At 51.7% G+C, this 26,961-nt stretch overlaps 13 protein-coding genes across 13 annotated transcripts; 5 read left to right on the forward strand and 8 right to left on the reverse strand.

The window, feature by feature from the left end:
* Positions 1-1,604: 1,604 nt before the first annotated feature.
* On the reverse strand, positions 1,605-2,124 carry NUU61_007191 (uncharacterized protein; the record flags this gene model as incomplete). Its single annotated transcript, XM_056657716.1, has 2 exons — positions 1,605-1,973; positions 2,032-2,124. The coding sequence occupies 2 exons, from the start codon at positions 2,122-2,124 to the stop codon at positions 1,605-1,607; spliced, it is 462 nt and encodes a 153-aa protein (XP_056510516.1).
* Positions 2,125-2,516: 392 nt separating this feature from the next.
* Positions 2,517-3,320, forward strand: his3 (imidazoleglycerol-phosphate dehydratase HIS3; the record flags this gene model as incomplete). The annotated part of the gene is made up of 2 exons (XM_056657717.1): positions 2,517-2,835; positions 2,905-3,320. The coding sequence occupies 2 exons, from the start codon at positions 2,517-2,519 to the stop codon at positions 3,318-3,320; spliced, it is 735 nt and encodes a 244-aa protein (XP_056510517.1).
* A 280-nt stretch (positions 3,321-3,600) lies between these two features.
* Positions 3,601-4,355, reverse strand: NUU61_007193 (uncharacterized protein; the record flags this gene model as incomplete). The annotated part of the gene is made up of 2 exons (XM_056657718.1): positions 3,601-3,914; positions 4,016-4,355. The coding sequence occupies 2 exons, from the start codon at positions 4,353-4,355 to the stop codon at positions 3,601-3,603; spliced, it is 654 nt and encodes a 217-aa protein (XP_056510518.1).
* A 978-nt stretch (positions 4,356-5,333) lies between these two features.
* Positions 5,334-6,599, reverse strand: NUU61_007194 (glycosyltransferase family 32 protein; the record flags this gene model as incomplete). The annotated part of the gene is made up of 4 exons (XM_056657719.1): positions 5,334-5,618; positions 5,672-6,031; positions 6,095-6,250; positions 6,321-6,599. The coding sequence occupies 4 exons, from the start codon at positions 6,597-6,599 to the stop codon at positions 5,334-5,336; spliced, it is 1,080 nt and encodes a 359-aa protein (XP_056510519.1).
* Positions 6,600-10,067: 3,468 nt separating this feature from the next.
* Positions 10,068-10,814, reverse strand: derA (putative ER-associated proteolytic system protein Der1; the record flags this gene model as incomplete). The annotated part of the gene is made up of 1 exon (XM_056657720.1): positions 10,068-10,814. The coding sequence occupies one exon, from the start codon at positions 10,812-10,814 to the stop codon at positions 10,068-10,070; it is 747 nt and encodes a 248-aa protein (XP_056510520.1).
* A 399-nt stretch (positions 10,815-11,213) lies between these two features.
* Positions 11,214-11,890, forward strand: NUU61_007196 (histone H3 family protein; the record flags this gene model as incomplete). Its single annotated transcript, XM_056657721.1, has 2 exons — positions 11,214-11,391; positions 11,544-11,890. The coding sequence occupies 2 exons, from the start codon at positions 11,214-11,216 to the stop codon at positions 11,888-11,890; spliced, it is 525 nt and encodes a 174-aa protein (XP_056510521.1).
* Positions 11,891-12,561: 671 nt separating this feature from the next.
* NUU61_007197 (uncharacterized protein) lies at positions 12,562-15,638 on the reverse strand (the record flags this gene model as incomplete). Its single annotated transcript, XM_056657722.1, has 6 exons — positions 12,562-13,403; positions 13,469-14,121; positions 14,172-14,287; positions 14,340-14,357; positions 14,413-14,523; positions 14,577-15,638. 6 exons carry the CDS (start codon positions 15,636-15,638, stop codon positions 12,562-12,564), a joined length of 2,802 nt encoding a protein of 933 aa, XP_056510522.1.
* Positions 15,639-15,929: 291 nt separating this feature from the next.
* NUU61_007198 (uncharacterized protein) lies at positions 15,930-17,105 on the reverse strand (the record flags this gene model as incomplete). The annotated part of the gene is made up of 1 exon (XM_056657723.1): positions 15,930-17,105. The coding sequence occupies one exon, from the start codon at positions 17,103-17,105 to the stop codon at positions 15,930-15,932; it is 1,176 nt and encodes a 391-aa protein (XP_056510523.1).
* Positions 17,106-18,086: 981 nt separating this feature from the next.
* On the forward strand, positions 18,087-19,849 carry NUU61_007199 (putative hydrolase, alpha/beta fold family; the record flags this gene model as incomplete). Its single annotated transcript, XM_056657724.1, has 6 exons — positions 18,087-18,866; positions 18,918-19,078; positions 19,142-19,222; positions 19,288-19,411; positions 19,469-19,597; positions 19,664-19,849. Coding segments are annotated over 6 exons (1,461 nt in total), but the record flags the coding sequence as incomplete, so codon positions are not given.
* A 229-nt stretch (positions 19,850-20,078) lies between these two features.
* loc1 lies at positions 20,079-20,737 on the reverse strand (the record flags this gene model as incomplete). The annotated part of the gene is made up of 2 exons (XM_056657725.1): positions 20,079-20,366; positions 20,450-20,737. 2 exons carry the CDS (start codon positions 20,735-20,737, stop codon positions 20,079-20,081), a joined length of 576 nt encoding a protein of 191 aa, XP_056510525.1.
* A 387-nt stretch (positions 20,738-21,124) lies between these two features.
* Positions 21,125-21,963, forward strand: NUU61_007201 (NADH dehydrogenase [ubiquinone] 1 alpha subcomplex subunit 6; the record flags this gene model as incomplete). The annotated part of the gene is made up of 4 exons (XM_056657726.1): positions 21,125-21,167; positions 21,288-21,353; positions 21,524-21,678; positions 21,844-21,963. 4 exons carry the CDS (start codon positions 21,125-21,127, stop codon positions 21,961-21,963), a joined length of 384 nt encoding a protein of 127 aa, XP_056510526.1.
* Positions 21,964-22,368: 405 nt separating this feature from the next.
* On the reverse strand, positions 22,369-23,035 carry NUU61_007202 (DNA-directed RNA polymerase core subunit RPC19; the record flags this gene model as incomplete). The annotated part of the gene is made up of 4 exons (XM_056657727.1): positions 22,369-22,502; positions 22,568-22,644; positions 22,782-22,873; positions 22,934-23,035. The coding sequence occupies 4 exons, from the start codon at positions 23,033-23,035 to the stop codon at positions 22,369-22,371; spliced, it is 405 nt and encodes a 134-aa protein (XP_056510527.1).
* A 2,068-nt stretch (positions 23,036-25,103) lies between these two features.
* On the forward strand, positions 25,104-26,563 carry NUU61_007203 (uncharacterized protein; the record flags this gene model as incomplete). Its single annotated transcript, XM_056657728.1, has 3 exons — positions 25,104-25,303; positions 25,358-25,391; positions 25,466-26,563. The coding sequence occupies 3 exons, from the start codon at positions 25,104-25,106 to the stop codon at positions 26,561-26,563; spliced, it is 1,332 nt and encodes a 443-aa protein (XP_056510528.1).
* Positions 26,564-26,961: the final 398 nt, after the last annotated feature.

The following is a 26,961-nucleotide window of genomic DNA, read 5'->3' on the forward strand; positions in this document are numbered from 1 at the left end:
GTGAGAAAGGAGCGAATCTCATCAACGACCTCGACGTCGGTTGCACTAGACTCTGGTCAGTAGCAAGTCCACAGGCCATGATGGGTACGACAGATGTCGAATGAGGCCCTTTCTGGAGAGACCGGAGGCGGAGAGAAAGAAAAAGAGGGGAAAGGGTTGCACATACAGTAGACCCGTCACGGCGCCATGAGAAAGCAATTGGCATGCAATTGCGAAGACAGGAGGGATGCCCTGCACGAAAAGCGGGGACCAGCGACTATATCAGGGAGGCTATAATTCCCCCCCAGGCACAGTCTGGCAGCTGTCAACAATGTGGCGAAGCAGTCGAATGGTTGCAACGAAGCTCAAGGAGTGTATGTAGCCGGAAGGGGGAATCCCTGGGGAAGAGTACCACAACGCAGACAATCGGACCCAGAACGGCGAAACCCCAGAAGGAAGGGAGGTGATCAATCGGATTGATGGGACTCTTAAAGTGGCTCCTAGGGTTAATCCGAGCCAGAATGAGATCAGATCTGCCGATCAGCGCTGCTGGCGAGAAACCTGAGGGGAAGAGCGAGAGAATGGGGCGGGGGAGGTATGATTCCGAATGCCCGAAAGCAGAGGGAAAGAAAGACAAGAAAACAAGACGAGAACAGCAGACAAAAAGACGAGGCCGATCAGGGGATGAGTCCCTCGGGTTAAAAAAAAGAGAGAAAGTCGAGGGGGAAAAAGGAGGAGTTGAGGAATGGCCGGATGCAGGTAGCAGTTCGCCCCAACTGTGATTCTCCAGTCACACCCATGTTTCAGGCGCCGCTTATTTGCGTTTTTTATTTTTATTTTCTTTTGTTTTTCTAGATGGTTTTTCTTATTCTTCTTTTCGATTCTATGCTTTTTAATTTTTCTCAACGGCTATAGAGGCGAAAAAGAAAAGAAAAATAAGTATGTGTATAGGTTTGTATATTTACCCGACATCTACACTGGACCCAACGCCCACCGCATCTTTGAGACATGCGTTCGCGATATGTCGAATGGCTACCGCATTCGAATGATCGGAGCTGGCAGCCACGTAAGAGGCGCGCTCCACACCGACTGCGCGCATCAATTAGACTTCATAGCGCAGGCCACTATAGCAGAAGCCGGAGCGATAAACAAAAAGCCAAGTTCTTTAAATGCTTAAATATTTGATGCAAATGGAGTATGTGCAGTCAGACTATGGAGCGACTATCTACGCAATGGCGACTCCGGGTCAATAGGATTCATGGTGGGATCCACATCCATGGGGTGATCGACAACCCACGCACTCCACGCTCGCTCCAGTTGGATAGAACCAAATAATCCAGGGGTAACTGACGTCGTGAAGCCCACCAAGAAGAAGATCATGGATCAGGTCGAACCCGAAAAGGGCTGAGTTTCTGGCAATCATGCGAGGACAAGAGAAGAGGCATATGATCATCGTCATCCTTGGTGTATAAGGATGCACAGGATGCACGCCCGAACGGGTAGCCAGAGGAGACTGGGATTCGGGCTGACGCAATAGAATCCCGGGAGGTGAGACAGCTGTTGATCCCATCCAAATAATTGTAGAACTATGAAGTTCGGCGGGGACCATCGCAGGATTTCTTCATTTATGGACGAGAGCCCTGCGCCCTCTCCATCTGTACTCGTTCCGCCCGTTTGATCCGTCGGATCAATTCGATGTACTCCGTGACGCGCTTCTCGGCCCAGATACAGCCGCCCAGGGTCATGGCTGCGATCTGCAGAAAGACCTTGAACTGTGGCGTCAGGCCCCGGTAGATGCGCGCCGTAGGCGAGATCCACTCGGAGAAGCCCTCCAGTGGGCGGTAGAAGAGTCGAGAGCGGAGATACTCGCGGGAGAAGGGTGACGGGCGGGGACGGGGTTGCGATTCGGGGGTGACGGGCGGAGTAGGTGCGGAGAAGGTGAAGGGATGGGGGAGGACCATGATCATATGGGCTAATAGAGAGACGGAGCCGAACTATTACTGCATCAGTGGTGGGTGAGTGGTACCTGGGTTATAGTGCTGGGCTACACACGCGAAACACGCCGGTCATGAAGCCTTTGGCGGCTTCTGTGGTGATTTCTGGCGGGGGTTCAATATTGGCCCTTTGATCTGAAGGAGGCGGCATTGTCAAGAACAAAGCAATAAGCAATACAAGGTGTAATTCAATGGGTTCGAAGGTTCGAAGTCGAGATCTCGTGATGCCGGACTTATCGGTGAGCTGCGGGACGAGGGAGGGAGAGCACAATGAGTAATGCCGGGAGAGTGATGACAAGACGCAAGCGCAGTTGAAAAGGAATAATCAAACTCGCAATTGAATTCTCTGGACCAGCCAGCGGATGAAGTTGTTAAACAACACTCAGAGCAAGTTGGAGTTGATCAAGCGGATCAACGATTCTCCCGATAGCGACTCAGATAAAAAAGAAATCCGATGACCAACGTGCGTCTGGGAATATTTACTCCAACCGCGACAATTCGAATAATCTGAGCTCTAAACCATCAATTACCCTCGATAACATCATGGCCTTCGCCGCGCGCACCGCGTCGATCTCGCGGGCCACCAACGAGACCAAGATCCAGGTGTCGCTATCGCTGGATGGCGGGGTGCTCCCGCCCTACGAGCCCACCACGCACTTTGCTGCACCAACAGACCCCCAAGAAGCCGAGGCCGCCAAGAAGGGCATTGTGCCTCCCAAGAACGCGGGACATGCGACGCAGTTCACGCCGACACAGCAGGTGACGGTGAGCACGGGGATTGGGTTTTTGGACCACATGCTGCATGCGCTGGCGAAGCACTCGGGCTGGAGTTTGGCGGTGCGGGCGAAGGGAGATTTATACAGTGAGTTGCCCCCTCTTTCTCCCTTCTCTTGAACTATATACACTGTAAGAGCCCACTAACATAATATAGTCGACGACCACCACACAACGGAAGATACCTTGCTCGCCCTCGGCACAGCCTTTACCAAGGCCCTCGGCGCGCGCCAATCCCTCACGCGCTTCGGCCGCGGCGACGCCCCGCTCGACGAGGCCCTGTCATGGGCGGTGATCGACCTGTCGAGCCGACCCTGGGCCGTGATCAACCTCGGGTTCCGGCGCGAGAAGATCGGCGATCTGAGCACGGAGATGATCACGCACGGGCTGCAGAGCTTTGCGCAGGCGGCGGACGTGACCTTGCATGTCGGCTGCACGTACGGCGACAACGACCACCACCGGGCCGAGAGCGCGTTCAAGGCGTTGGCAGTTGCGATTCGGACGGCTTGTGCGCGGCGCGGAGCGGGGGAGGTTGGAGCGGGGGATGTGGTGAGCACCAAGGGTGTTTTGTAGATAAAAATGGTGAAGCCAAAGAAAAAAAAAAAAAGGGGGAAATATAGATAGCTACCCATTCTAGCATGAGACGAAGCTATGTGCGACGTGTTTGGACATACCCAATGACTTTGAATTCGACTTGTACCGGTACAATAGCAAGTAGATAGATTCATATTCAAGCATAAACATCACTCATAACGCGGAGCCCATCGAAACACCATCGAAGACCAGCTCTGAAAAACATAAATCATAAAATCAAACAACTCACTCAAAACAAACCATTCCTCACAATCAACACTCAAGAACTCACACCAAGCGCCTTAACAGCGCGCTCCCAATACTCCTTCCGCTCCTCCGTAACAGAAGTGCCGACACAGTCACTAATATACTTCTGCCAGCCCGTCTCGGACCCAGACTGCAGCGCCGAGCGCACATCCTTGGAGCACTGCGTCGTCAGAAACCAAGCGCCAGAGCCAAAGTCGTGGGCCGGGTTACTGCGCAGCAGATCCAGCAGGTCGGCCGGGTTGTTGGAGACCTTTGCGAGCTTGTCTTTGAGGGCGGGGAGGGAGGAGGCGTATTTTTTGTTGAAGGCGGGGGATTGCATGTTGCGAGCTGTAACAGATCAGCATGAATATATATGTATAGACATAAGGTGGTATAGCATGCAAATCCATAGATTTGTATAGATGCATGCTTATAGGAAGTATACGTACTGCCCTGCCCCGCTACACCAGGGTAATGATTCTTATTATACTTGAACTCATCACTCTCAAACGCCATCAGACTCAGCACCGCCGCCTGCTCGGCCTTGGACGTGACCTTGTAGGTGTCGAAGGACTGTGCCGTCGATTTGGCGGCTTGTTTGGCGGTGGCACATTCGCCCTTCGCTGGCGGATTGTCGCAGGACTTGGATTTGGGTGCGATGGCGGCGACTTGGGATTCGGTTAGGCCTGTGTCGCGGGTGGCCAGGGAGAAGGGGATGGGGATGGGTGTTGCGGTGGAGAAGAGGGAGAAGGTGAGGAGGGTTGTGGTGGTGAGGATGGTGGATCGCATTCTGGTGATCAAATAGAGAATGGGAGGTTCTTGAGTAAAAGGAGGAGAGTAGATAGACAAGTGGGAAGTAGAAGTAGTAGTGATAGTAGATCAAGAGGTGTATAGCAGCAGAAGATATTGTAGTCAACTATATCACAATAGCAAGGCAGAACAACCTGGGGCTATCCATCGAGTTCACGGGCTCCACCTCCCCCCATCTTTATAGCCTGGCCTCACATTTCTGAAGGTGGAAAAGTGGCGGGTCCGAAACAAGGGCGAGCAACATTGTCGTGTGCTGGGAAGGCCACAAAGGGGGTGGATGCGGAGAATGCAGCCTGGAGTATGTCAAAGAAACAAATCCCCAGCATCCAGCAACTCCAAAATCCAACTGAAACCTCTGGCGTGGGTGCTGGAAACCAATAAAACGTGGTTCCAGAGACATTGACTGAGTCAACGCAGATGTATCACACAATGCAAGGCACGGCACTGCGGTTGGAGGTTGCGGAGGGAATTAAAGAGTTAGGGTTAGGGTGAAACACTTCCCGAGTTGACGTATCAGTCGACCAATACCTCGGACTACATCTTATATGAAGAAAAGTGAGCAAAAGAGCCATGAATTCATCCTTCTCCCCTGGAGATCTCAGATCCATGAGCACACTGGGAATATCCCGCCCCTTTGATCCCGAGAATCGAAAAGTCTAGCTGGTTTACAAAATCGGTATGTCAAACAAAAAAAATATTAGACGAGAACATGAAGACCAAAGGTGGCAGAATAGCGCACCACCGCGTATATTCCCAGAAGCAAAAAGCAACCCAATTGGCTCCAGGTGAGCAGCAAACCCAGGGATCCCGCCACGGGATTGAGACACCATGCATACGCTCTCAAAAAAAAAAAGATGATCAAGGTTGTACAATAAATGCGCTGATGCAGAAATCGTGTCGACAGGCCGTATCGAGACACAAATACACAGAGATTTTTTTTTCTTTCTTTTGAATCTCTTAATCATCGCGACGGCCGAGTTCGTAGGAGGTCTCGGTGATCCCGCCGAGTTCTTCGTCTTCTTTGAAGCTCACCCGGCGCAGGAGAGTCGGTACGGTGAGTCGCGAGCGCCTTGTAGGCGAGGAGAGCCGCGACGGGCTGATGATGGCAGGCACCTTGGTGTAGCGGTAACGATATTGGGCGCCCAGAAGCATGACACGCCCGTAGGTCCACCAGAAACAAAATCCAACGATGCCAGCGAGGACAAAGCCGAGGAAGGTAAGGAACATCCAGTGTTGGCCCATCTAAAAAATATTAGTTTGGAATTTGAGTTTGAGAAATCCTTCGCGCAACTTACCCAGAAGATCAGACGGGCATCCTTCCCGTGCCAGCTGTTACCCGTGTGGTGGGTGAAAAAGCTCCACGAAAATTTGTTGTACTCATCCTGCATCAAGATCCGGACCCGACCACTCTCGATCGGCTTGTCCAACATGTACTCCTTCCAGATAACGGACAGGAACAATGGCCCAGTCGAGTACATGACCGTGATGTAGGGCAGCATCCAGTGGCGGTCATACAATTGCAACAGCTCGATCACGCGGAGGAAGAACGGATGTTGCGGGACAGAGCCCATGGCATCGTTCGAGATGCCAGTGGGGACAGTCCGGCGCACCCACGCGGGGTAGGCGAGCAATGGGTCCAGTCGACGGTTGCAACCCTAGACAATGGCGTCAGATCTGCACACAACTCACTCAAGAAAAAGAAAAAGAAAAAGACTTACATCGTCCAGATCGATATATGTTCCACCGTAGTGTGCCAGAACGAAATAGCGAATTGAGTCGGCTCGCTGGATGGGATATTTGTAGCCGTCGAAGGTGTCGAGGAACCAGGGGTATTCGGCGGCGATGAAGTCCCGCGACTTTTCGTTGGTCCAGAGCTGGAAGAAAGTTAGCATCCAGGGTCTCTTTGTGTTCTTCTTTTCCTTTGGAAATCCAAAAGGAACATACAATGTACTCGTAGTCCGGGTGCAAATCAATGCAGCTCCGTTGCGCCTCCCTCCACACCTCGGGGATGGTCTCGTTTTTGTAGGTCTGGTGAATGATCTTGGGGATAATCTGCGGCCTGTGTTCGATCAGGCTCGAGTTCGGGGAGGGCAACTCGGCGCGGTGGATCGCATCGGCGGCGGCATCCTCGATCAGGAGGGATAATAGAGTCGAGACGCTGCGGACGAGGAACGACAACAGGAGAAGGTTGACGACGAGGAAGATCAGGAGACCACGCCGCATGATGGGGGAAAAGGTCGAGAGAGGTGAGACAGAAAACCAGTGGTAGGCAATCACCAATTGCACCCAGCAGGTTTGAACAATTCGTGCGGAAGCGCGTCTCGCAGACCCCAAGGTCGCGAAGGATCCAACACGACCTTTTTTTTTCTTTTCTTCTTCTTTTCTTTCCTCCGTTTTGTTGAGAACCCAAGGCACTTCGAGATAAAAAAAAAAAAAGACTCAAGAACCCAGGATCATGGAAGGCGAAAATTCGCAGGAAATAGGGGACTAAAATCCAACGCGCGCGCAGGGAGAAATTGGGAGAGGATAATAAGGGGAGAAAGACGTGGTCTGAGCGCACAATAAGGAGCGACGGAAGTGGGGAGAGCTAGAGCGAAACGAGAAAAGATCAAGGAGTGGAAAAGGGCCGAAGAAAAAAAAAAAGGAAAAATGAGAGACTATCGAAAATATCGCGAGAGAAAGGGGGCAAAGTGTCAACAGTCGAGAGAAGGCTGAGCGGTGGCTGAGGGCCCCCCGACCCACTTAGGGGACAGAATAGAGGGATGTGATTGGCTGGAGTGGACCTTGGTTCCTTCTTTTTCTGCCTACTTGCCTTATTTTGTACTTGACTTGTACTTCGATGTACTCTCTACTATTTTTTAATATCTATAAATATATTATATCCTATGAGATATAGATATACAGACATACTATAACTAAATACTACATACTAAATACTATGCAATGAATAGACAGCACCCTAGGTTATCAAAGAGGGTCTGCCTCGTCATCGTCTGGTCAACCTAGGGTAGCGCTGTGGGGATCCCCACGACAACGAACTTAGTGAGAACTGGGAGACCCATCTGCAGTAACTAGTCTGACCATTGACCATTCTTACCAGCTGCAAAGTGTGACATAGAATATTAGAGTAGTCGAGTACATCCATATACTATATTTATCATCTTAGTATGTACCTCGCAGGTACTGTCCATCGTGGCGGTACTATGGCACTTGCGTAAGACTCCACGTCGCTCGATAAGATGATGAAATGGGTGTTAATATATATATTAACCTACTAAAATATTATATTCAAAAAAAAAAAGGATTCACTAGAAATGGGAATGCACCCCGATTCGCTAAGATAGCGCCACCAATATCCCCAAGGAACAGTTGAAGAATGCACTCGAAACTCGAGTCGTATCCGTGGACTTATACTTGGTACTTGGAGAAAAGGTCAAGGTCCACTTCCGCGTATCACACCCCCCCCTAATGAGGCAATTCATGATTGGAGTGGAATTGAAAGAGAAAAAGGAAAAAAAAAAAAAAAAAAGGCGTGGCGCTTGGCCCCCACGGGCCCCTAATAATCGCGAGCAGCTGGGCGCTGGTACGCTGAAACAGCGCCCCGACAAGCGCCTCCACTTGTAACAGCCAACAACCCACGGTTCGGCCGCATGAGAACACAGACTCATGCCCCTCTCTTTCTTACATACACACGCTGTCTCCCTGAGATTCTATGTATGCCCCTCTTTTCCTACGTATCTCTCCAGACTCTCCAGATGTTACGACTCGCGATCAGCGCGGGTGGCACCATGACGTGAGTGGGTTTCGTGGTAGCCTGCGTTGGCCCCTTAGTGAGAGTAGCAATGACGCCGATCGTCAACCCAGTCCACGGGCCATAGTCAGAAACAGCCGGCGATCAGTGTACGCCTTATTTATATACACTTTTTTGTCCCGTCCTGATGTCCCGTCTGGGATCTACAGTATGTATAGAGTTGCCCCAGTATGACACGTCCCTCTTCTACCCCTTTACACGGTGGACATCTCGAGTCAAGGATCGCAAGAAAAGATGACAAAATGTATGACAATGCGACCAGTAACCAAAACCCCTCAGGCATGGGCCTGTGCCTCGTGGGCAGCCTTGGCCGAGGTCAGAGGCTGGTCGATCGACATCCCCATTTTCCTGGTTTGATAGAATCGCTGGGTGTTTTGAGGCCAAGCACGTTTGGTGGGGGAAAATGCCAATGGCCGTAGATAAATTGCCCCAGGGTCCATCGCGAGGGCATATATCGATGTCAGTAGAGCTGGACAGTAAGAAAAGATCGCATACTCTCCGCCCCAACTCAGCCCCAAGCAGATCCAAGCAGACCCAAGAAAGAATGCGAATAATATTTCCACTTCGAGTAACTCTGTAACGACCATGGAATGGGAGTCAATTTCATGGTTGCCTGCTTTTACGCAGGGTTGGGGGCAACGTACCTCGGCAACGCCACCCGTGGGACTCGTTTTTCTTCTTCGTTTCCAGAAGAAACGCCAGTCAAACTCTCAGATAAAACCGGAATAGCTCCGCCTCACTGTGCCCACGTAAGTACTGCAAAGCCCGACCCCATTCGTCATTGACCCAGTCCTGGCACATTTGGACAGCGACCAGCGAGCGAAATGCGACTTACTCCATGAGGATTAAGGGGCATCCCACGGTATTTCTTTCGTCCATTTCGTAGCCGAAGATGTTCGGAATGGGTATGTTTGTCTCTTGGCTATTGCATAACAGAGACATGGTTGTACTAGAGCCAGGTCTTGATAGCTTTGGTACTTACCGCACATAGTCCATGGTTGCAAGCTCAGACTGCATATCCAAAAAAAAAAAAAAAAAAAATTCCTCTTTTTCTTCTCTCTTTCGACTGCATCGTTCGCATGCGCAACCTTGCGATCTATTCAACGCCGCCGCCGAACTGGATCTTGCGCACAAGATGGAAATCGCCCACGGAAAATTCGGCAGAAATGATACATGGCTGCTGTCAAGGAACCGATCGATGTGTTCGGAATACTCGCCTTCATACTCTTCCCCGCTTGTCCAGGCGGCACTTCCAACAGGGAGAGAATCTACCATGTTGACGAGATTGGTTAGGATGTTTAAGGTTGAATAGGGTTCAAGGAGAGAAAGAGGAACTAAGTATATGCAATAGTAGAATTCAAATGCTAGTATCGAGATCAATCGACTCATATCGGGTATCCTAGGCTATGTCCAAATGCAAACCACGCTCTATCAATGGCAAAACACTTTCTCCAATTCCGCCATAACAACTGTCCGATTCCATCATGGAAAATGTAGAGCCGAAATCGAGATCAAGATCCCTGATATACCACTCTTTAGGGAAGTGTGTTGACCTGTCTGACTGTTGGACAAGGGTCCGGTCGAATGAAGATGCTGCTTCTGCGTCTTCTCTGTCTTGGAGGGACGAATACTCCAACCAGGAAGATGGGGGCAGGTGGAATGTCCTGTATATCCACTGCGTTGCTTCGTGGATTCTCAACTTCAGCGTTGATCAATCGCGGCCGCGCTCCAATCAGGTCTAGAGAGAATTCAACCAAAATCAAGGGTTCTCAGACTGACTCAAGGATCCATGGACTCTCTATACTTCCACTCAAGAGTGGATTCCTTGCCAGATATATAGGAACTGGCAAAATGACACCGCATCAACCCAAACAAGTAACTCATCGGACCTCGGGCGCGGCAGCCGCCGCGAATTCACGGTTCACATTGGTCGCATCAGTTGTGCGCGTCTCATCGGCCTCCCGGGACTCAAACAGACGCCGCCACCACATGGGCGGGTCGAGCGGACGATGACCGCCATGCAGGGACGGGTAGACGTCATTGAAAAAGTACCAGATATGGCCGACGACGACACCACAGATCTCGTCCTTGGGCACGATCTTGTGCACGATCAAACTGAACGCCATCAACACCCAGGGCAGGTAGGGGGCCGTAAACACCAAGAGACCCAGGAAGCTCAGACGAGTCTCCGGGTTGCGGCGCGCCCAGATATAAACCAGGCTAGACGAGAGCGCAGTGCCCAGAAACGGCAGCGACAGAAACGGGGAGATGACCAGGAGCGAGGTCATGGCATAGAAGATCAGCCAGGCAAATTGCGCCGGTGAGCGGCCGGAGGATTCCTCCAGGAGACGTGAGTACCGCTGCAGGAAGAAGACATGGAATAATAGATCGAGGTTGAGTGGGCCGAAATATAGGAAAGTGGTAAACAGCCGCCAGTACTGCGACTTGGCGTAGACAGCGCGGAAGCTATAGAAGAGCTGGAACGGGGTCACGACGTGACACTGCACCAGCACCGAGGTGGCCACCGTGGCCACCGTCCACCATCGAGTTACGGGCGGCATTTCGTAGAACCATTGCTCGAGGGGAAACTGGCCCGCCTGCCCATTGTTCTCCCAGAGTGCGGCCATGGTTGATACAAGAATCAGGAGTTGCAGGACAAATGGACCGCCAGGTGTATATGGGGAGGGGAGATGATGATAAGGGGAGATGATCGGAGGCCCAAAGACCAAGTAGACCGTATCTTATCTCTATCGTCACGTGTCACGACGCGTCTTACGTAAGAAACACGGGGGGCTGGGGAACCCAATGGGGACATATGGGCGTTTCCAAGGTTCCCAGCCTCTCGAGTGATATTATTTGATCTCAGCATTGCACTCGTGCTTCAACAAGCTTGCTTTAGCCTCGAATTCTGCAAGGGCCATCTTGACGTGTGCGATCTGCAGGAAGCTTACTGCGCGCAACCATTTTCAATTGTTGTTTTTTTTTCCTCTGGCTCGCAAACACATCTTTTGTCCCTCGAGTCCACGATGCCACCCAAAACAGCCCACAAGACAGGGTCCTCTAGCACGCCGAAGAAAGGACGACCCGCACTGGCAGCAACCAGCAAAGACTCTCCAGCACGGCCAACGACATCGCGCAAGTCCACAGCCGGCCTGAGGGCAGGGAAGCAGCCCGCCGTCGCAAAGAAAACGAGCAATGTCCAACGTACGTTTCTCCCATGAGTGCCGCGCTCGTGTGGTCGGCCGCATCCCTTGATCCATCCCCCCTCCTAAAAAGAGAAAGAACAAGCCAAGTCGCAATGCTATTCGTACCGCTGTACTCTCGCAACCCGTATCTGACATTTTCACCCCATCTAGCTGGCGATCCCACACCACAAGGCCGCCGCCGCCGCTACAAGCCCGGCACAGTAGCACTGAAAGAAATCCGGCGCTACCAACGCTCGTTCGACCTCCTGATTCAAAAACTGCCGTTTGCGCGCCTAGTCCGCGAGGTCGCACTCGATCTGCTGCCCGCAGACGTCGGCGCCGAGCTGCGGTGGCAGTCGCACGCTATCCAGGCGCTGCAGGAGGCCGCCGAGGCCTTCCTGGTCCATTTGTTCGAGGATACCAATCTCTGCGCGCTACATGCCAAGCGCGTCACTATCATGCAAAAGGACATCCAGCTTGCGCGCAGAATCCGGGGCGTGTGGGGTGGACTCGGCTGATTTTTTTTTTTATTTTCTTTCATATTGCTGTTATTTCTTTGTTTGCGTGTGTTTTGCCTAATCTTAATTCTTGTGCAGTCGCTGATACCCAATTACTCGAGCGCCGGGTTTATCAGCCCCCAGACTGTGGGCGTACTAGGGGCATGGAGTCCAACTCGGAATGGGCGGTGTTTTTCTTTGTTTTGTTGATCGCCTGCTTGTGCTCTGTGGAGCCTCGTGCTGGCGTGTGGTCCAGACTATACCAGGGTGATTGTACGTTAGGTACGGATGTCGGGTGTTGTGTCTGTTGCCTTTCTATAATTGAAGCAATTGATGATCCCGAAGACGGGGTGTGGTTCACACGCCTCTCTTCTCTTCCCGAATGATCTTTCTTTATAGCATAGACTACCTAGCAGACACCTAGGTGTAAACTCATTTCGTCTTGTATCCAATGCTGCACAAAACCATACGCCATGCGCTCGTTCCTCTTAAGAAGCAAAAGAAAAAAAAAAAAAAAAAAAAAAAACAGAAACGCCCCCGCCCCCGGTGTAGCCATAAAATGGTATCGTAAACGAAGCGCCTCCCCAAGAAAAAAATCCTTAAAAAAGACAACCCACAAAAAAGCAAGAGAAAGAGCAATAGCTGGTGCATCGTGAAGCGCGGCAAATACCGATGGATCGCAGACAAACACGTCATGTTGAGCGTCTCAAACCGGGTGGAAGTCCCATGATCAGGCGCTGGCCTTCTTCTCGAACGCCCAGAGCCTCGTCACTTTTGCCCTGCCGCTCGAGGGTCTCGGCAAGCATGTCGTCCGTCACGCTGGCCCATAGGCGATCATTGGCTCTCTTGGCCATGGCACGACCGGCGCGCGAACTTTTCTCGGCTTGTTCGCCGACCACCCCGCGGAAATATCGCCAGCTCATGAAGGTGAGGGTCATGCATGTGATCTGGCTATTGCTGATGGTGGTGGCGGACTGGAGAGCCTGTTGCAGGTATTGTTTGGTCTGGATGGTGGAGTCGGTGTGTACAGTGGCGCACACCAGATAGTAGGCCGCTTGGATATATTTGTTTGGGCTGACCAGACAAAAGGAGTCGAGGATGGATAGTAAACCAGGAAGATGCGAGTGGGCTGGATGCGCCGGGTCACGGATGATTAGAACCGTGTTGAGAGCGGCAAGGATGCGCGTGTCACGACAGGGATCATTCCGCGTGGTTCGACTTGTTGAAGGAGGGAGTGACAGAAGCGGTGATTGAAAAATACTCAACGCGGCTTTGAGATCGCCGGTGGCTTGTGCAATGGTACCAGCGGCATATTTCATCAAGCATTCGATGATGTGCGGAAGATTTGAGCCAAGCTCCTGCGCAAACTGTCGCAGGTCATTGAGGGTCTGGCTGGCAAGATCCCAGTCGGTCCGAGCGCAGGCTAGGAAGACGCGTTGGAGAAGGAAGTTGCAGTAAAGAGACTGCCGCCATTCCACTCGTCGATTAGCATTCACCATTGATTCGGAGATTGCCTGCGGGGCCTTGAAATTTCCTGCAAGACAAAAACAATAATTAGCGGTAGCTCAGCAAATGCAACAAGTCACAACCCTCACTTACCTTGAATCATGCGAAGTCCCTCATCAAGATATTTCTCCGCCTTCCGGCCATCATAGGAGTTTTTGGCACTAAGGGTGATCGAGCTCAGAAAGTAGCAAAGCGCATAGAGATCATGCTGGGGAAGCCAGTTGAAGCTCAAGAGCAATGTCCCATTCTGAACCTGCAGGATATCTCCTGTGTCAATGGACGATGGACCAGCCGATCTCCCAGTCAGAGGAACAGAAAATGAACCATCGGCGCGCCAGTTGGCGTCGCCCAGAGTCTCATCCATCAGGGTCTGCATTATTTTCAACTTCTGCGAAGACTGGTTGACATCGTACTCCAAGAGACTGCAGCAGATATCAACCATCTGGATCAATGTTGTAAGCTGAGGGATATGACGGAGCTCATCGTTGAGCTGGTGACTTCGAGCCGTGGCCACTGCCCGTTGTGCCTGCTCGATGGAATCGGAATTGGTCCCTTGCTGTAAGTGTGCCAATGCTTCAATAACCGCCGACATGACTGAAACAGCTTTGTCTCCGTTGCGACTGGCCATAGCTGCAATCTTGTGCAGGTGGTGAACCGCTTGTATGGTATCTTGATGAGAGAAAGATGACATTGAAAGGGTCACCCGAAGGAATCGAAATGCATATTCCCAGGCCGCATGACGATACCTGTTTTTATCAGTATTTCCCACATTCAATGCAAGTCAGAAATTACATACGTTTCCACGTCCTGGATCATGCCATCGACGGCCTTGAGTGCAGCTTTGGGGTTGGTCTTGTAAAGCATCCTTGCCATGAGGTGCTGCATGCTATATTTCAAGTCCAGCATACGGTTCTGCTAAATGTCAATATACAGAAAGTTCCAAGGAGATGGAAAGTTTACTGACTCGCTCACAAAGATCGATCTGTCCAATAAATTAGCCTTGCCAAAATCATCGAGGGAATGAAGTGATGACATACTCCTTTGCTCAACGCCGTCTCTGCTTCCAGGTCATTATCGGTTTCTTCAAACAAGGTTCGTGCGTAGCGAAGTCGCACAAGAGCTTCTTTGCGAGGTTGGAGTCGCCAGTTCTAGTGTCAACTAGTTAGCATGAAACAGAAAAAAAAAGGGACTTTCTACCAACCTTCAAGACAGCCTCTAAACACCCAAGCCCGGTTGCCACAAGTTTGTAGTATTCCTCGATATCAGCCTCACGGGTCACCAGCGCTGTCGTTGTTCCATTAGAGTGGGCGGCATTAAGATATTCATCTGCCAGCGACAACAACAGAACCTGGTAATCGACAGAAGGTTTTGTGGGCTTCGGTGGCTTTGCCGATTTGTCGGCGGTTTGTTGGATGGGCTGTCGCTTCTGCTGTTGTTTTTTGGAATGTGGTTTTTGCATCTTCGCCTGGACTTCCGGAGAAGGGGCTGGTATCATCACCTGCGGGACGTGGTTCGTCATAGGCGATGGGGTTGGCTGGGGGCGCGGTACACTGGTCTGTGGGGTGGGTGGAGGTTTTTTCAGCTCTACCTTGGGAGAAGATTGAGGTTGAATTTGTGAGGCCTCGGCCTTGACGATGGGTTGCGGTTGCTGGGTATGCAGGCTTGACTGGCTTTGCTGAAGGTGGGCGTTTGGCTGAGGGCTGGGAGGAAGGGCAACATGAACTGTTGTTGCTTGTGACGGGGTTGAAGAAGCAACCGGGGCCATTGGAGGTGTACTAGCAGCCGGAGTCGAAATGGGAGATAGTTCGCCATATTGGGAGGGATGGATGTAGCGGGATCGCGGCGCAGTTGGCAGCGGCGGCTGGACAAACAACTGAGCTGGGTTGACAAACTGATGCTGCATCTCCTCCTGCGGAGGAACAGGTGGAGGTGGAAGCGGTGCAGGCGCGGGCGCGGGCGCGGGGGCAGGGGCCTGGCGCGGAGGCTGCGGAGTGGGTACTGGCTGCGATTGCGGTTGTAGTGGTGGCGGAAGATGCTGTTGAGGTTGCTGTTGTGGTGATGGCTGCGATGGCGGGTTATATTGTTGAGGATACGCGGGATAGGGCATCATGCCCGGCGGATACACCCCGGGCTTGCCATAGCCATTGTATGGCGCTGGCGATGGCGCGACATTGCTGTACAGCAACTGCGGGGGAATACCCTGGTACTGTGGTGGGGGTATATACTGCGGGTATTGACCAGAATGGGGTGGTGGGAAGCTCATCGCCCCGAGATGCAGACAAACATGGGGAGACCAAGTCGCCTGTGCCAACGCGCGAGATGGTGAGACTGGGGAGCGTCGGTTCGGAGAAACTCCCGGCGGTCAGCTGATACCGGTTGCCTATTCGGGAAAAAGCAAGTCCTAAGAGACAACAGTACCATAATCCTTTCCACTGTATTGGAGACTACTATACACTAAATAAATATGATAACGCCTCATTAACTCCGATTCCAAGCGCACCAACTCCACAAAATGATATATGGAACACGCTCCAGCGCCATTCTGCCAATTCCATCAAATCATGCGTAGAGACGAATATAGTTGAGTCATGGTTTGGTTATCCATAGCGGGATCAGTAATCTCTTGTCCCAAACTTGGCGGAAACTCGAGTGCAGGATGTTCCCGCACCGTCCATGGGCAGAGTTCATTGCAGTTTTCCACACTGATCGAGGGTTCAGCGGGATGGATTCGTTGCGCTGCCCAGGTCGCATCGGGTACAGCACCCGTCCCTCCAAGACATCGCTGGGTCCAGAATAAAAACTTGACTTTGCCTGACTTCTCGGATTGGATTGGCTGTTTTCGAGGACACTTCAGTGTCGTTTTGCATGCACTGCAAACCGAGATGCGCTGACAGGATGAACAAAACGAATCGAACAGGCGACAGATCGTGGTCTGATAGACTCCTGAGAGCCACAAATCGACGGATCGATGAGCGCACCCAAAGCGTGGTGTCATGCATTCCTCCTTGCCCACTTGTCCAGGTTCCGTTGTGAGCTGGTATTCGGTACGAATGACCAATCCATTTTCTGCATTGAGCTCTGGGAACAAGGATACGTGCAACTCGGTCGAGCCGTACTGTTCCTTGCACGAATGCCAACAATAACGATCCTCGACCATATTTCCAAACTCCGATTTCAAGGCATTCAGGGAGATCTGCCGCACTCGCAAGTGGTCTATGAGATCCATCTTATCCCGGAATGTCAACTTTTTGCACGGGCAGAGGTCAACGATGCCGGCGAGATCTCCCACATTGCATGTGCGTGCCTCTGGCTTGCGTCTCAACTCTCGGGCTGGAAATGCGGCTCGTGGATGGAGTTTCAGGCACTTGGAACAGGCACGCCAGCGGGTGTTCTCCAGCAAGTTGATGAATTGCCAGCGCGGTGTGACAAAATTGTGTCCATTGCGGTAGTGGTGAAATAAAGGCGCGAAATCACGAGCAAAGCGTAAGGATTTTGAGGTCAAGGTTTCTCCGGAGATGGCGAACATGCGCTTGCAGGTCAACGCAAAAGCGGCCTCCGGAAGTAGCGGGAGGTGTAAGGTGATCTCCAGGAGCAGCTCGGTGGGCAATTCCATAAGATAGCAGCGGCGCGGCTTTTCCTGCTCCTTCTTTTTCGAACGGGTTTGAGGCCACGACTTCATTTTCATCAGTATCTTCAGCTTCTCTGTAGCTCGATGCATGAGATCAGGCATGTTGGATGGGGATTCTCTGCTTAAAGCCATGGGGAGGCGTTGAAGGACTCGTGCGGAATGGGTGGTGGGCATGTATTTTTATGATCAGACCTCATGAGAGACGGACGGTTCAATGTGATGAGCTTCGACTCGACTGCTGAAATCTCATAGTTGTAGTAGAGATGGGGTGCATCGTGTGACAACCAGGCGCAAGCATTCTCAAAAGAACACCGACGAAGGGTGGATCTGTTGACCTTGAAGTACTCGTAAAGGGTGATAAAGTTGTACGAAAGCGGACCACGGGATTGGGTCACGGAAGATTGGTGCCTATGTTATCAGCATTACATATAGGGCTTGGAAGACGGATCGTCGCCGGTTCAGCCCGTTCTTGTCTGATGATCGCGAAGCAGATCCACAGACTCTCCTAGCGCGTCAACACTGTTTTTGTTTCCTTTGAAACATCCGTCGAGAAACATGTCCATTGTCCGAAAGCTGGGGTGATTCCGCCGGAAGCTATCTAGGGCTTTCCGCATGCGGATTCCCGATGGCCGCATCGAGCATCATCGCATCATCACTCTATTGTTAGCAATATCCCAGGGATTTCTTTCCCAATATCAACCGGGGCTTTTTCTGATGTCCAAAAAGGGCCCGAGTACTCGCGTGCCATGACACTGTCAACTGACAGAGAAGCCGTTGAGTCCCATGACGATGGCGCATGTTCTGAATAGATGACTAAGCACACCTTCTTGATGCCTGAGGCACAAGTTATGCATAGATGTAAATCACGTGGTGATAAAGAAAAGCTTAGTCACACCGGTCTGAATTGGAAACTGCCGAGGTCCCCCCTCTCATCGATCTATTTTTGCTTTTTCGCCTTGTTTTTCGCTGCTCTTTTCTCTTCATGAGGTTCTCGAATTGAGAACGCAAAACTTCCATTACAAAAAAGGCTTCTGTATATTTGGACAATAGACAGATATCCGGTCTCTTTTCTGTAGTCTACAGACGCCCATACCGGATCTCGCATCAACGTTGCTCTCGAATCCCGTATCAGTGCTCTTATCGGGATTATTGGCAATGAGCCTGCTCTCATGGACTCGTCCGAACGGGCGCATCTCGTTCTTTCATGCCAAAGACAACAAGCTCCTATTGACAAAGGTCTCTGACAAGCCCGGAGCCAAGGAGCAGACGACCCTGGTGGACGTCTGCCGTGCCGCAACACCGGACACATGCCATCTCAACCCATTCCTTTTCAACGGCCATCTCCAAACAGCCTGGACGGTCGTGAAATTTGACTCGGTCCCGATCTACTACAAGCGCAAAATGTTCGAGGCGGACAGCCCCATGTACACGGGCCAGTTCGCCATCGACTTTGTGGTGCGGCCATACGATATGCCCCCGGACGGGGAACTCACCGACCAAGCGAGGAAGTATACCATGCCGTCAGGTCTTCCGCCACGGACGTCTTTCTATTCTGAGGATGAGTTCTCTGCGGTACCGTCAAATGACACGAAACCTATGCTTGTGCTACTCCACGGTCTGAGCGGTGGTTCACATGAGTTGTATCTGCGGCACGTCCTTGCTCCTCTCATGGCTGACGGCTCTTGGGAAGCGTGTGTGGTGAACTCTAGAGGATGCGCGCAGACCAAAATTTCTAGCGGAGTTCTCTATAATGCTCGGGCTACGTGGGATGTTCGTCAGGCCGTGAAATGGCTCAGAAAAACATTTCCCAACCGGCCTCTTTTCGGAATTGGCTTCTCACTTGGTGCCAATATTCTTGCCAATGTATGTGTTGATGGATCACGTCTTCTCTTTTTCTAGACTAACAGTTGCTAGTATCTCGGCGAGGAAGGCGACGCGTGTCAATTGAGAGCAGCCGTGCTCTGCGCGAGTCCCTGGAACTTGGACGTCAGCTCGGCGAATCTGCAGCGGACATGGATTGGCCGGGAAGTCTACAGCAAGACGATGGGCTCCAGCATGAAGAACCTCTTCGAACAGTGAGTGGCCCTGTTTCTATTTTTCAAGAATGGTTGAACATCCATCTTACAAAATATCGCTAGGCATGCCGAGGAAGTTTCCAAGAACCCCCGTGTGGATGTTGAAGCAGTGAGAAACACTACTTACTTGCATGAATTTGATCGGTAAGTGGACTAAATTCTGTTTTGATGACACTTCCTGGTTTCTCATTGTGGGATACTTGGAACAGAGCCCTGCAATGTTCAACCTGGGGCTATCCCACCGAAGGCGCCTATTACCGTGACGCTGCCTCCACCGATTCGCTCCTCGCCATAAGAATTCCGTTTCTCAGCGTTCAGGCCGAAGATGATCCAGTAAGCCACATTCCCTCCGGGCCCTAAGTATCCCAACATGCCACTGATCTGCAATAGATTGCTTCACGCGACGCTCTACCATTTCAAGAAATTAGCCAGACTCCCTACGGAGTCATGCTGACTACGTCGTGGGGTGGTCATCTTGGTTGGTTTGAATTTGGAGGGTCAAGGTGGTTTGTCAAGCCGGTATGTATTCTCCAGGGCTGTGTTTGGCCTTCCATGGGACTTGCTGCTAATGCTCCTATTTTTCAGGTGACGAACTTCCTCAACAAGATGGCCAAGGAAATCGACACCCAGACGCCTGGCGTTGTTGAAAATCCCGAGAAATTGCCCGGACAAATTGCCAAGCACCCTGGCTTGGATAAAGATCCTGACCTGGCACCGAAGCCCGACTTCAACCCCATGCGCCGCAAGCTCGCTATGCATACGGTGCAGTGAATTGCCATGCCCTGTACCATCCCATTTCCCCGACAAGTGGCACTGTTATAGCCACAATGAATACTCTCCAGCGGCATTACTTCGACCTCTGACGAGAACCCTTGACATGACCAACAGCATCATTCACTTCACAGCGATGGTTTGGATCCGATAGATATAGAACAACAGGTGTAAACGCCGAACCCCGCGTCTTAAATACATAAACATTTTTACCCCTTCTGGGTGATGTTCAAGCAAATGAAACGCTTTTCCGCTTTTCTTTGGGTGGTTTTGACGTACCCTTTGCGGTTTTCGGGGCTGGTTCCGTAGGTTTGTCGTCACCACTCTTGCGCTTCTTCTTCTGCCGGATAGCATCCTTGGCGTCTTCCAGCTTGGACTTCTTCTTCGCATGCCGTGCCTCGGCCTCCTTTCGCTTGGCCTCGCGGATCTCCTCTAATTGGCGGGCCTTCATCATCTTCGACTCGATCTGGCCTTCCTTCTCTGCATTCACCATTGCGAGAATCGTCCTCATGCCCTCCTACACACATAAGAAGCTTGTTAGCAATGCATCCAAGTAAAACAATCCTGCGGAAGAACAAAAGGAAAAGGACCGTATCATACCTCATCATCGACAAAAGTCTTGCCCTTCTTCTTGCCCTTGGGCTTGACCACCCCAACCGGCGTGATAGCATTCAGCTTAGGCAGATCCAGCTCCGCCTCAGTATAGACCCTCTTCTTCGTCTTCTTCAGGTTTTCTGGGGCCGAGCGGGACTTGGCCTTGACTTCCTGCGGCGGTGGGCGTTTGACATCCTTCTTGCTCGATTTGCTCACGCGCGATGCAGACGAGGGGGGTTTCTTAGCGCCTCCTACAGACGAGGCGCCCTTGGACGACCCTTTGATGGGCGCCATTTGGTAGGGTCGAGACGTTCAAGCAGTTGGTTGACTTGGAGTTGCGGCACACTGCAGCACTGAGAGAGAAAGTACAGAAATAATCACCAGTACAGACTCGGCAGTACTATAATAACACCGAGACAGAATCACTGCAACAAGAAACAAAGAAAATAAGGAAAACTCATGTCAAGAAAACATGAAGCGAATCGTCGACTTGCGCCGAAACTGCGAAGAGAAATTTTTTGGATCGGGCAGGCGGTGAGGCTGCGCCCATTCCACCACCTCAAAGTGAAACCTCCACCCTCCCTCTCGCAGCTCAGCAAGCACCGCCCTTCCGCTCTCCCGCACCTCGTTTCCCTCCCAATTGAAACGCATTGGGTCGAGTGGATCACCGGATTCTCCATAATGACCATCAACCCTACATACCTCGCGCAGCGGACGCGCTCCTGTACGTCATTCCCAACCCCCGAGGTGTTCCGATTGGTGATGTCGTGGGATTACACTTGGAGGAAACGAGGAGTCTATTCGATTGGAGAGATTGAGCTAATCCTTTTATGCTGGGTTCTAGCTGTCAACTGGAACGATGCGAAATACCGGGTTCTGAAGTCGTACCGAGAATGGCTGCGAGCGGTCAGTTTGTCCTGAAATCCCTATGATGGTGTTGGAACCGATGCAATTGCTTGATGCGCTGCAGTTACTGTGGTGCTTGAGGTGTCTCTTGCGAATGCATGGAACTCTGTGGGATAGGGCTGCCGCTCTATCTGAACCCAATTGCGAGCATTGGACTAATCAGATATATTCGAGTACTGCAGTCCCCCGAGATCCAGACCATGTACTCTCTGGGCATGCCCGTGTCTGCCATCCGTACGAAGATCCGCCAGGAGTTTGAGAAGCACCGCTACGTGAGCCAATTGAGCGTGGTGGATGTGCTCCTGTTTCAAAGTCACGCCGAGTTCCAGGTCAGTCTACGTTTCCGTCAACTTTCATGCGGGCATAGACACTTGATATGGGACAATGGTTGGGCAGTTAACTCTGCCAATTGTTTTGTATTGTCTTGTCTACTATATTCCCTGCGCTGCGCTCTTGTCCAACTTAAGTATGACTTTTACTGACTCTCGATCCAGGAAACCCTCAACTACTGGAAGCAGCTCTCTCACGTCATGAAGTACTTCCGCCCAGAAGAAGACCCCGGTGCGCGGTTACCCCGCAACTTCGTCTCGGGCTTCTTGGAGGGCCGCAATTAAATTCTGTCTTTTGCCCTGTGTCCCACGATCCTTCTCTTTTTCGTCTTCCTCATAGCCGGTCCCGATGTGGCAGTCAGAGAAACTGCGCCATCTAGGGGCATGATGTGTATATATTGTCTGAGTAGCTCGCTCAATCATTTCTGTTCTTGTCTCACATCGAATGCATGTAAACATCGGACTTCCAATGTTATAGGATAGGGCCATCTTTTCTATGTCTTAGTATCTTCGAGACCAATATGAATAAACCGGGAGTAGATGCATAGGTCTGATTTATGCAAATTCAGAAATCCATTGCTAACAATGCACACAAGAACAGGTCTGATATAAACAGCGCTTTTGTCCTCTAGCCAAACGCCAATTAAAATAATACAAAAATTCTTTTTTTCTTTCGAGATAGCCTCCTCTTCAGGATTCCATGCGATTAGCCTTTTCGTCATTAAATTGGTCTCGTGCCGCGGTGAACTTCTCGGTCACCACATCGCATAGATCCATCAGGTCGTTGAAGCCTTTTTCGAGTGCTTCGGTGGCAGTGGTTGAGTCTAGGTGAGGTATATGGTCAGCAGGAATGCTTCAATTCCTCGTAATAGAGAGAACACAAGCCTACCAGTGGTCTGGATGCGGAAGTGCATCTTGGCATCGGAGGGGTGAGGGATGGTGTACCCGCAGAACTCGACAGCGGGACTATTTCAAGAGTTAGCCATGTGTAGAGGCCGAGTATCGCAATAAAATAGTAAATGAATTCCCAGCCATGACCGATCCTTCTCTCTCTCTCTCTCTCTCTTCTGTATCCTCGATAAACAGGAAGATATATGACTTACTTCTTCATAACCGCATATCGCAGCGCATTGCCCATTGTGTGACCTTCTCCCTCAAACTGAAACGACGCAGCCGTCTCCGTGGCACCGGGGAGCTAGAAAATGACCTCGGTATTAGTTCTCTCCTTTTTTTCTCAGGCACCCACCAAACGTACCACCACAATGTGCTTATCGTCCAAGGTGATCGGGTCGACCTCGGCCGCGACCTCGTCCGCCATGGGCTGGTCCTGATCTTGCGAGTGGACGGATTCGGGCATCGTGTGTGAAGTGAGGGGGGTGGTTGGTTGGGATGTGGTTGATATGTGGTTTTTCCACCAGGGAATTGCTAATTGCGTATTTGTTTAGCAGAATCCAAGCCAAGAGCGACAGGCAAAGAAATTCTGGCGGGGACTGCGAAAGGAAGATATCGAGAGAAAAAACGGTTATCGATAGTCGGACTCACCGCCTGCCATTTGCGGATATGTTCCTTGGGCCCAATGATCTTGGAATTCTTTGAACCTCATTCATCTCATTCATGTCATTCATATGTTTTGACATTCTCTTCATGGATTCTATGACCGTATCTACCGAGAGAGCAACCCAAGCTCTCTTTGTGGTTGAGTGGTCTTCCACCCCCTCAGTCCCACAGCAGCACAGTGCGCGAGTGACAACATGTCAGATTGGGGCCAAGAACAGCTCGAATAGCGACCCCAAAAGAGCAAGAGAGTTTGCTTCCAAAAAAAAAGACAGAGGGGTTCATGCGGTGGACTGATCGACGTCCTTGACCTCGAACTCCAGTGACGTGAGAAGCCTCGGACCCAATGAGACCCCCGATCAGTCAGGATGGCGCCAAGTCTGATTCAGATGGCAGGCCTGGGGCAGTCGGCAGCTGGTTCCGTGCATGAGTGACACCGTGAGAGCCTTACAGGAACGAGGTGCCTCTTGGGGAGGGACGAGCTAATGCGATCCTGAGGGGGGCTACATCCATGTTCTGATGCGGTGTGTGTGCGCCACACATCCTTCGCTATACCCCTTCGTGGTTGTTCATGTCGAATCCTTGTCGCTATAAGCGCCGATGGTCGATGTTTGACTTGACCACGCCATCTGAGTCGCTGCACGATGTGACCCCCGCGCCCGAGTTGGCATACAATTTTTCCCAGTTGGCTTTGTACAGTACGTGGGATCGGCTCGAAGGATCAAGGCCATGATATTTTTTTTTGTGGTCCACCGATGTTCAATGATCCACCAGAAACACAAAAATCTGGAGACTCTTTTTTTTTTAGTGTCTTCTATTTTCATATCCAGCAATCAGAATTGGTAGGCCTGACGAGTTGGGGGGGCCCTTGACTCGGATGAGTTCCATTCCTTGGAACCCCGACAGAACTATTGGGACGGCGTGCTAATAGTTCGCGGGTAGCAGGGGTCAGAATTCAAGGTCATGGACACTCCATAATTACAGGTATCAATTTGGGACGGCATGTCACAATGTGACGAGACTCGCCGATCGCCGCGGGCCCAAATGCATTTGACGTCCACGATGGATTTATGGATTGATCAATCCATGTATAGAATCAAATCAAACCAAATAAAATCGAGAATAATACATCCCAGACACACAGACAGTGGATCTATCAACTCACCCCCCCTTGGTGGACCCCGTAATTTGCCCATTCCCCAGACATGGAAAACACTGTCGCAGAGTCGTGAACAGAAACACATCGTGTCTCAGCTGGGGCCCATCCTGATACGCCCAGTGCCGCATGCTTTGGGACTCCTCAAACTTAGTATCGGGTACTTGGGTTGGTTCTGTATCCCCCTCTCCAGCCAAAGTCCCGAGTACAGCCCCCCTGGTCCAACCTTTGATTTCCCCCCTCCTTTTCTTTTTCTTTTAATTTCTGTGATTTTACCCTATTTCTTTTGATTTATTTCTTTTGATTCTGATTTGATATTCCGCTTTTTCTATTCTGCTTCGTTATTTTATTTTTATTGTTTTTCTTTGATCTCCCTTGGGCCCAGATCATCTCGTCCATTTCTCTCGCTTGTTGCTCCGGACTCTTTGATCTCTCTCGTCACACCTACCATCCCTCACCTCCATTGATCTCTTGTTCCCATACTCCTTTGTATATGTGGTGAGATCACTCTTACTCTCCGACCTCGATATCGACCGAGCTCCCTCTCTGCACGTTTTGTTCCGGGTCCCGGCAAACACCTACCACTCGGAATCCTCTCTCCGCACGGGACCATCACCCACGCCGATCGTGTGCAAGAAACGTGGAAGGTGTCTAATTTCTATCTCGATTGGTCTCGACCCTCTTTCAACTCCGGTCTCTTTGTTCCTTGTCGGCGATGTCGACTGCAGTTGCCTCCGCTACAGCGGCCCCGTTATCGTCGCCGCATCCCACCCGCGAAGCGAGCCCGAAGAACTGTCCGACCCTGGCTCCTCCAGCTCCGTCAAACCCCTCCCCTCCTCGAGCACCCACGACTTCACAAGATGGACCGGCTGCGAATGGCTCCCCATCCGGGAAGCAAGGCCCTACGTTGTCACCGTAAGTTGGCCAGTCTGGAAACGTTGGTGATGTGGATGCTGATATCTCCCACAGACCCCAAGCTGGCAGTGGGGGTCCTAATATTACAGTAAAGAAGGAACCGGGCTCATCGCCGCGAATGCAGAGTCGACCTCGCCCTCGTAAATTGGATCTCTCTACCAGCCTTCCGTCCTCGAGTGGATTGTCGGCCCGCCCCCCGGAGGACCCATGACCGCCCGTGATGGAGTTAGTATGCAAGAAGTTGGCCTGGCTTGCTTGTCCCCCGGCTTCCAAACGCACGATCCCATCATGCGCGAGCAATTACAACGGAGCCTTTCCGTGCGAGATCAGCAGCGGTCGATTATTGAATCACGGCTGCAGAGGTCGGCCAAGGATGACGGTCCCGACGGTATTAGGCCATCCGAAGCGGGTATGATGGGGATGCCAAAGACTGCTTCTTCCAAGCGAAGACCCCCCGGCTTGTCGATCGTTCCCCCGTCCGCTTCCCAGTTTGCAAATGAACGGGTGGTTCAGTCTGCCCCATTAAACCAGACTTTCACTGGCGGTCGGTATCAGCCCCAGCCGTTGACACGCCATGTCGTCAACCAGAGCCCGACATTGGGTTCGACCTCCCACCTGCATGTGCCGGCGAACCAGACGAACAACCGACTGCCTCCTCTCTCCGATGTGTTTGGATCGGATGCACTCGGTGCCCGTGATCGTGAACCCGGTCGCCCCAGTCTCTACCCCAACGCCTCGAGCACGAACTCGCAATCCAACCTGGCCCCGGTGCCCTCTCCCGGACTTCCAGGCATGTCTCAGACTCCCAGCCGCCCTCGTGAATACCATTCGGCCGAAGAAGCCGTTCAAGAGCTGTCTGGTGGACGGGAAGAGCTCCAGCCGCGGCTCGTGCACTATGGAGGTCACCAGCCCCCCACTCCGCCGTCCCCACAGAATGTTCATATGGGCCCTAAGACTGCCCCCCTCATGTCGGAATTTCCTCCGCCTCCAAGTGCGCCTACAGCTCCCACCTTTTTGCAGTCCACGGATGGCACTGCACGCCGCCGGCCCAGAAGCGAGTATGAGCAGGATAATGGTAGCCCACCCCTAGGCCATGGCCCGGATCCTCACTATCGGCCGAACCCCGCTGCGACGGCCGGGCCCAATACGACATTCCATGGGCCTTTTGGAGCTGGCAGGGACTCTCCAGAAACTCAGCGGAAAAAGAAGGAGGAATTCCTGGGTCTTTGTGCACGGGCCTGGGATCTTTTCCATTCCTGATGTGGTTTTACATGGGTGAAATCTCAAAACACAACACTCGCTCCTATGTCGAAGGAGTTCCAGAGCCGAGCCCGCCCAGCGAGTTCTCAAGACGATGAAACAATCTGTTTGGTGTGAGCCGTGCGAATGATCGGCTCTGAAGCAGGTATTCCTGCTCTTTGGCCAGATCGAGGACATAAGCCACCTCGTTTTGAGGCATCTGTGGACATAACACTGTGGTTTTCTTCGCATTGGGATGCAGCGTTCACTGCTCTCAGGTGTCACTTGGCTGGTGATTTCATTATACCAGGGCATCATCAATGCCTTGCATTATCTTCGACCCATATAGGGTCTGAATTCCGGGTCTTCCATACCCCGTTTATATGACATTGATGCTCTATATCTCCTTTGATGCTGTC

Source organism: Penicillium alfredii (genome assembly GCF_028826965.1).
Source record: "Penicillium alfredii strain IBT 34128 chromosome Unknown utg000009l_segment0_segment0, whole genome shotgun sequence".
NCBI classification, from domain to species: domain Eukaryota; kingdom Fungi; phylum Ascomycota; class Eurotiomycetes; order Eurotiales; family Aspergillaceae; genus Penicillium; species Penicillium alfredii.